At 34.8% G+C, this 7,922-nt stretch overlaps 1 protein-coding gene and 1 long non-coding RNA gene across 13 annotated transcripts; one reads left to right on the top strand and one right to left on the bottom strand.

The window, feature by feature from the left end:
• Nucleotides 1-242: 242 nt before the first annotated feature.
• LOC107929410 (uncharacterized) lies at nucleotides 243-4,012 on the top strand. 11 transcript variants are annotated; one of them, XR_005899437.1, is made up of 6 exons: nucleotides 243-589; nucleotides 965-1,047; nucleotides 2,378-3,002; nucleotides 3,206-3,305; nucleotides 3,443-3,694; nucleotides 3,851-4,012. It is a non-coding gene; the product is annotated as an uncharacterized lncRNA (long non-coding RNA). The 11 variants fall into 11 exon arrangements; XR_001692813.2 differs by having other exon boundaries at nucleotides 965-2,561; nucleotides 2,859-3,002; XR_005899436.1 differs by having other exon boundaries at nucleotides 965-2,561; nucleotides 2,856-3,002.
• Nucleotides 4,013-4,195: 183 nt separating this feature from the next.
• LOC107929409 (protein MODIFYING WALL LIGNIN-2) lies at nucleotides 4,196-6,599 on the bottom strand. Of its 2 annotated transcripts, none has more exons than XM_016860822.2 (3): nucleotides 6,080-6,599; nucleotides 5,805-6,004; nucleotides 4,196-4,968 (listed from the first exon to the last, which is right to left on the bottom strand). In XM_016860822.2, the coding sequence occupies exons 1-3, from the start codon at nucleotides 6,182-6,184 to the stop codon at nucleotides 4,740-4,742; spliced, it is 534 nt and encodes a 177-aa protein (XP_016716311.2). In that variant the 5' UTR covers nucleotides 6,185-6,599; the 3' UTR covers nucleotides 4,196-4,739. The 2 variants fall into 2 exon arrangements, with proteins under 2 accessions (XP_016716311.2, XP_016716310.2); XM_016860821.2 differs by having other exon boundaries at nucleotides 5,805-6,007; nucleotides 6,080-6,592.
• Nucleotides 6,600-7,922: the final 1,323 nt, after the last annotated feature.

The following is a 7,922-nucleotide window of genomic DNA, read 5'->3' as shown; positions in this document are numbered from 1 at the left end:
AGCCACTTATGCCTCATTTATTTTTTGGGTCTGGGTGTAACAGGTATGGGCTATCAAGTTGTAACCGGGCATAGGGTTTAGGTATTTGGGCTACTGGGTTTTAATTTTTTTTTGGGTTTGAAAGTTATTTGGACCTGTGTTTGGGCTCTTATAATCTGGACTTTTAAAATAAATAACATTTATTTATTTATTTCATATTTCTGTTTTGGTTTTAAGCGCCCGGTAAAATTTGGGCTACTACACTAGCAATTAACAATTTGTTTTTAGAATTCATCAATACATATCGTATCAGTTGCTGCCTGAGATTTTTGCTTTAGGCAAAAGCAAACTTTTCGATTCATCAGGGAATAACGAAATCCTAATCAATCAAAGAGTTTCTCTTCGGAAAAGAATCTCTTGTTTGTTACGCTTGCATCATCGTTAATTTCCTCTTGAAAAAGAAATCACTATATATATTTATATATTTGTTGTAGCGGTTGGCCAGTGAATCTTTGTCGATTTTGAAAAATGCAGGGGACGAAACTTCCTTAGCCTTATGACTTCTACTACATACGCTAGGAAGGTGTTCTATATGCGCCATCGGCCTCAAGTACGGTATCCGTATCCATTTTTTTCTCAATATTTATACACGTATTTATGTACGCGTATCTCATAGACTTGCATGTTTCCCATCTGCTGATTTGCATGACTTCATTTCTTATACTGTCTGTCGACCTATGGCGATGGATTTGTGTGGTTACGTGTGATTAAGGAACAGTTATTCACTACGTATATCTTATAGGTTAGGAAATAAGATTAAAATTTCTCGAAAATTTTGAGTGAATTTTTTGGTGAGTAAAGTCCTAATTCTCGTTAATTTTCTTTGACTTTAAGCAGTGTTTGCTAATCTATTTGCAATTGTACATGACATTAAGATGGAATCGACAATGAATTTGGTGGTGTTATATTCCTTCTGACATTGCAGTAAGATCTAATGGAACAGAGGACCGGAAGAGAAGGATGGTCTACCAGTGCCTCCGGAGTGATAAAGCATATTGGTGTTACGAGGTAGCAACTTAGTTGAAAAACTATCAAATGACCAAACTTTTAAAACAAAAGTCATATATTATATTCTCTTCGTGGAAGTGATAGTGAAGTAAGTGACATTTCATAGATCTGTCCTCCAGGTTCTTTTGTTTTGAATAGTGAGGTAAGTGACATTTCATAGATCTGTCCTCCAGGTTCTTTTGTTTTGAATCTGCGATCTGTTTTTAGCAGAACATTTGTGTTTAATTGCTCATGTTATCTGGGCAGAGTGGCTTGATCATTTATGTTGATTTTGTTTAAGAATTTACTGTTTATTTCTCTGCCCACTATCTTATATATAATAGAACTATTGCAAATGATATTTGTTTTAGCTAGTGCAAAACTCTTTGATCAAAAGGTTGTCCATCCTTGTAAATTGCATCACTTCTAAAGATGTTAAGTAATCAAACTTGATTATGTGCAAAGTGAGGACCATGTAAAGCAAATGATTAGTGGGAGCTTTGTCTGTATCAAGAAGTTATTCAATTCAATAAGTTATCAAATTTCGAAGTTAAGCAATTTATCATCTTAGGTCATTTAGTCTCATGCATCTGAAATGTCTCCTGTTTGCTCTTGTTGGGAGTTGATTGTCTACAACGCCCAACGCATGTTTTTAAAAAAAATAAGAATTTTTTTTTTGCATAATGCATTTATTGTTCTTGATACAGTTATTATGAGACATTAAAAGGATTTGGTTTGTATATGATCAAAATATTAGTTCTTGAGGGCTATGAGTATGATGTATATAGCCTTTCAAATATCTTTGGATATAAGAAGCACTATCACGTATTCAGAGAAGGTTATAGAAACACTGGTTTTTAATGAAAGCATCTCTAGTAAACCATTTAATCATGAGAATTGGAGTTTTGCAAGTGTAGTAGTAGTTCTATTAGAGGAAATCCATTTAGGCACCACAATGGGGTTTGGGTTGAATCTTGTCCACTCAATGTAACTCCATATCTTATGGAAAGTGCTCCCCTCTTGTGCCAATAGTTGAGCAGCTTCACAATGACTCTGCAATTACAACAGTTCTGATCTTCACTCTTCTCCCATTAAGAGTTTGATCTATTGCATCTAGTTCTTTACATTCTACTGTCACAGGCTCTTTTACTCCAGTGCAGTGTTCCACGTCCCATGATACACTATCCTGCTCGTTGCTAAATGCACCAACGTCACATGCTGCATATGCATCACTAACAGTGTTTTCATTTCCTTCATCTTCTGAGGACACAAACATCTGTGAATCTCAACCCTGTTGGCAACCCTTCATCTGTTCTTCCCATCTCTATTCCTTGTTGGGCTTGTTCTTCAGGTTCATTGCAAACACATCTCCAAGTCTGGTAACTCCAGGTCATCTAGCACTGGCCAGAGAGAATGTACTGTCTTCAACAATGAATACATATCTTGATCATAAGGACACAACTGCCTTTGCATCTGTGAATTCTACTCTAGCAACTCAACCTTCGTTGTTGCCATTTCCAATTCATGAACAACAGGTCTCATCATTTCTTCTGTTTACCAAGAGTTTTATCTGTCCTTTGTTGAATCTGAAAGTTTATGCTTGTAATTAGCCATGCATAAATATTATTGTCTGTATTTGTACTGCTTTGACAAGTAATCATATTGAATCTTTGTACAAAAAGTTTTTCTAACCTGTGCCTTCGGCTGTTTTATTATTTAGGTAAATGATAAATATGGAGTTCTAGACACTGCTTAAAATTCATTTGTGTAAATAGTATTAGGCAGCTTGAGATATTACAAAAAGTTACTAGTTACATCAGATTGTTTAGCAGTCTACCCTCCACCACGGTTTACTGAAGAATTTGACTTTGAAGCCATGGATGAGAAGTTCAAAAGGGATGAAAGTGGGGCTACCTTGGGAAAGCAAACCAAAAGGATAAAGCAGGACGCATAAAGAATCACGTGTCAGATCAGAGGTTGGTGGACAAACAGGGTGTAGTGGTCTAGTGTCCAAATTTGATCCGAAAATATTTTTGGTTTATGTAATATGTACATGTCAGGTTTTTTCTATCCATCATTGCTAGTTCGAATTGAAGTCACAGCTTGTGTGAGAACAGTTATTAGTTCATAGAGGTTTGTATGAAGAGGTTTGTATGAACTCTATTGGTTTTTTCTGCAGCCTGCTTACGGAAGGATGACTTCTTTGACACAATTTCTTGCAATTCTCACTCATGTGCTGCAAGAATAGTTTCTGTGAGAGAATGCAGTTAGATAGTGAGGTTTGTTATATTTCTTTTTCTTTTCTTTTTCACCAAAGGTTTGTTTTAATTTTTCACAAAAAAAAAAAGGTGCAAAAAACTTAGAAAGGTTAAGGCTTGCTTAATAATTGATTTTATGTTGCATTTTTAACTTTCAGGACTTTTGGCGACTTCCAACTTAGGTGTCATGCAGTTATGGACCTCTTAGAGGCTATGTTAAGGACTTGGTCAGAACTTGAGGGTCTCATATAACTGGAGCAGCCGATACGGCTATGGTGGGAGGGGCCGTGGGCACATGTATTTCTAATACTTTCAGCATTCTGTTTTATGCCATGGCTGCTAGAGACATTGCCATCTATCTTCTCAGTTTACATCATCAGCCTTTGGCAAATTGAAAAAAAAATCTCGAGGTAAATGAATGTTGTTGTTTAGGATTTTGTCATGAGCTCGCCTTTCTGCTGTACTATTTTTAAGGAAAAAGCATCATTGCATGCACATATGTGAATGATGATCGGCTGTCCACCATCCTTGTAGACTGAATTCCACCATCCCTATTATTTTTGCAGGATTTAGGCAAATCTCATCTACAATAAGAGATTGGAGTATATAGGAGAAATGGGTTCAGATTGTAAAAATGATTTTGGTGAAAACATTCTTTTAACATGTAAAACGTAGCAGCTAACTTTTATTTGAATGTTAGGAGAAATGGGAATATCATTGATGAACAATAGGAAAGGGCATCATAATAAGAAGAATTTTGATATAGTCATGATGAAGACCTCTATGGACTGTGGAAGTATTTTTCTGAGCATGGTGGAATAGTACCAAATGTAACTGAGTCCCTTTGATAATCTATTTGGATAAATAGACATATTGATCAAACATTGATGTGGTTTGGGCTCAAGGAGTGCTGCATCCAAATTTATACGAGGCCTTAATTTGCTTTGTATATAGTACATAAATTGTATGTATATAACTACAATAATTTGGGAATACAAGTGGTGAAACAAGGAAAAAGGGCATAAGGAAAATTTTTTGCAAGATAGGAATTAAAATGACATCGTTGTCGCTGTGGGGGGGATGGACCATCCAGATCGACCAACAACCAACTTTACAGAAGAACCACCACTTTCATTCTTGTTGAACCTATTTTATTATTCCTTTCCTTAGGGAACGGATCAAAGAAATGGAGTAGGTAACTGTATATGGTAAGATATCGCTTTGGGGCGCCTTCCTCGTTGGCTCTTGTTCATTCTTTTATTTGATTTTTATCCGATTGGGGGGGGGGCTCCCGGCTTCTGCTCCGTCACTTGTGATCTTGGTGGACTTGAATGCATTAATTTCACACTTGATCTTATACATACATACCTGACTGTCGTTTGTTTAAAAAATTCAACACCCCATCATACGTACGTGTCTATATTTTCTTTCTATCACTGTTGTTTATTTTGATTTTCATGCATTGATTTTGTGGGCTTGGTCAAGTACTTGATTGTTTGTAATTGTGATGGAGGCAGCTCCAATCAAGGTGAAGACGGCAAGTAGACTTAAGACCCCGGAGCTCAAGTACACTCCGTCTCTAACTAGGTAACATTCACCGTCCAACCACCCTTCTCCGTAGGGTTGTGCTCTGCTCATGCTCGTCGCTGCACTTATTAGGATTGCTGCAACTCCAAAGCTGATCCTGCAATATTTCTTTCTTTTTAATATAAGATTCTATTCCAAGTTTTTAAAAAAAATTTAATTAAAAAGAAAAGAAAAGCAAAGACAATCCATGTTCCTCCAAATCCATATCCAAATTTAATTAATTATTATTTTATTTTATTTAGTAGCACTAGACACCAACGTCCAAGACTATGTGTCTGCTATCTTTGATTTTTTTTATTTTTAGAGAATATATTTTCCTAGGCGCATCCAGTCGTTGGATGATCTGATCTGGGGGGAGTGGGATATAGAAAGGGGTATATTTCCAGCTGTCCACCCATTTTCTACAACTAGTTTGTCTCCAATCTCCTTCATATCTATCCCTTAAAAACCCTTAAAAATTCTAGATTCTGATCTACTCTACCCAATCAAATTAACCCACTTGTAGCTCCATTGGAAAATTCGTTACTTGGACCTTTTTCTGCTGACCAGGAATTCTAGAAATATTGAAAGGAAGGAAGAAAACAATAAAAGAAAATGAAGGTTTTTCGTTTATGATTAGGAAAATGATACTGTCTAAGAAGCCGCCTTCTAATCCGGGATTAAAGTTAATAAAATTTTTGGATTAATTATTAGGCTTCCTCCGGTACATACCTTAAAAAATAGAAAAAATGTTAATTTTTAAAAAGGTCAAAAATACATTTGTAGCTAAAAAAATTGCAATTATAGAAGGTGTTCCCCGGTCGGGTCCACTTAAATACAGTTGTACAAGCAGTAGTAGTAGTGGCCTAATTTTGTGTTAACATGGCTGGCATAGGCAATCCACATAACTGGTGGCATCAATATAATCAATACACATGCAGTGCAACACCTTACCAGGAAAACGCCAGCAAAATTGCAGTAAGAGTTGGTTTTTTAGGCTTTCTTGTGTTTGCACTCCACCAGTAACTTGCACAGAGTAGTACGTTCCCTATGATTTGAGCGGTGCAGAGAGAGACTGATGCAGCCACACCCAGTTCAAAGGCATCACTCTTTCCAGGCAAGAAACACATCTTTCCATCCAACTTCAAATCAACCTTCTGGAGAATTAAACCAATTAAAAACCCTTATCAACTAATAATAGCAAGGAATGAATTAATTTATATACATACCTTGGATCTCTTTGCCTCAGCAACCAGACATGCGGCGAAGGAGACAAGGCCGAGGGAGGCAAGGACAGAGAACGTTAAGACGCAACCAAGTGGATGTTTTCCCATATCGCAGGTGGCCGCTTTGTGTTGGGAAGTTGGAAGTTAGTGAAGAGAAGAGGTGGTGGCGGTGATCAAATATCCAGCTCCTGTTTCTGTGCGGTGGGGTGGGGGTGGGAGCGAGCTTTCTTGGGGTTCTTACAAACAATTGTTTCATTGACATTGCTTGTAAGGAGAGAAACCATGCATGTCTCTGTCGCTGTCCCTGTCCCTAGTTGGAAGTTGTTTAGATTATATGGGAAGTTTTTGGATGGGTGAAATCTGAACCAACACTTTCTTATTAAATTCCACCACCTCAAGAGTGAGCATTAAGTTACCACCGAGTATAACTGGCACTTTCTTCTCCTCTCTTTTTCTTGCTATATTCCGCAATGGCGAATTGGCTGTTAGACTTTGATTTATTTTAAATGGGCATTGTAAGTAGAATAGAATAAATGAATGATAATATATATAATAGCATCTTATTTGATAATAATTCCTAAGCTCATATTTTTTAATAAAATTATTTTAGAAAGTATAATTATATAGTGATCGTGGAATAAAAGAAAATTCTGTAACATGTAATTCATTTTTTAATATAATTAAAACACTATGATGGGTAAATAGAATAATAATCGTTTTGAAAATCTAGACTATTTTAAATAATTGATTATTTCTATTTAAATTTTAAATTTTTTATATTTATAAATCATCCGGGAGCTCGCCTTGGAAATTAAGGACCTCTACCTTAAGAACGGGCCTCTTAGCCTAGCTAAGATAATATTGAGTTGATTAACTATTAATAAACATTAAAAATGATTTCTTAAAGTAGGGAATGTTTTTATCTTTTCATATTCTATATAAAATTTATAAAATACAATTTAGACTGAATAAAAAAAAAAAACTCACAATAATACAATTTAACCATGACACTAAAATTTTCAAAACCTTAGACTTTATTATATTTTTATAGGGATAAATATTAAAATTATATATGAACTATAATTTAATTGTAATTGTATACTTGAATTTTGATTTTGTGTAATTTTAACATAAAATTTTGATTTGATTCAATTCTTGTAAATTATTAACACAATTATGGATATAACATCGTTTTTTGTTTATATACCGCATGCATAAATAATTATAGTTATTTAATATAAAAATAAATTAATGAATTTATTTCTTTAAATGTGTATGATTTAATCAAAATTAAAATTTTAAGCATAAACATTTTATCCATTGCCTTTCTCGCCTTTCTCCATTTTTATCCATTGCGTTTTTCCTTTTTATCTCATCTAAAGCATAAACATTTTACTTGAAAAACCTTAAATAAAAATAAGAAATAACAATCCATAACCTAAATCCCCATAAACCACACACTAACGATCATTTACTTCAAAACCAAATGCAATAAAATCCGACATTCACTCATTATACTTAAAGTGTTCAATACTAAATGAAAATTTAAGTGTAAGGCATAGAAAGATATTTACCATAAGTTTGCCCAAATACAAACATGGCTGATGAATGTACATGTTACTCAATTTGTCATAATTCTATATTATTATTAGCTAGTTGATGGAGTTTTTTTCTTTTTTTTTTTGTTTACGGATTTAAGAGTAAAACCCTATGAGACTAGTAGTCTTGAAAATACGATCACATTGCGAGTTACCATATCCTTAACAGGAACATGTTTAATAGGAATTTATAAGGGTTGGGTGCAAACATCAATAAGAGGATACATTCCTTAACCCAATTACCCTTA

Source organism: Gossypium hirsutum, chromosome A08 (genome assembly GCF_007990345.1).
Source record: "Gossypium hirsutum isolate 1008001.06 chromosome A08, Gossypium_hirsutum_v2.1, whole genome shotgun sequence".
Classification (NCBI taxonomy): domain Eukaryota; kingdom Viridiplantae; phylum Streptophyta; class Magnoliopsida; order Malvales; family Malvaceae; genus Gossypium; species Gossypium hirsutum.
Note: the sequence above shows the minus strand (reverse complement) of the source record. Positions and strands in the feature narration are given on the sequence as shown.

Bases quoted from the DNA above. Each gene is read 5' to 3' on its own strand.
- LOC107929409 (XM_016860821.2), bottom strand. From the start codon at position 6,184: ATGGGAAAACATCCACTTGGTTGCGTCTTAACGTTCTCTGTCCTTGCC. The intron at 6,008-6,079 runs GTATGTATATAA...TTAATTCTCCAG, and splicing joins CTGAGGCAAAGAGATCCAAG to AAGGTTGATTTGAAGTTGGA. The intron at 4,969-5,804 runs GTAAGGTGTTGC...GAAATATTGCAG, and splicing joins ATTTTGCTGGCGTTTTCCTG to GATCAGCTTTGGAGTTGCAG.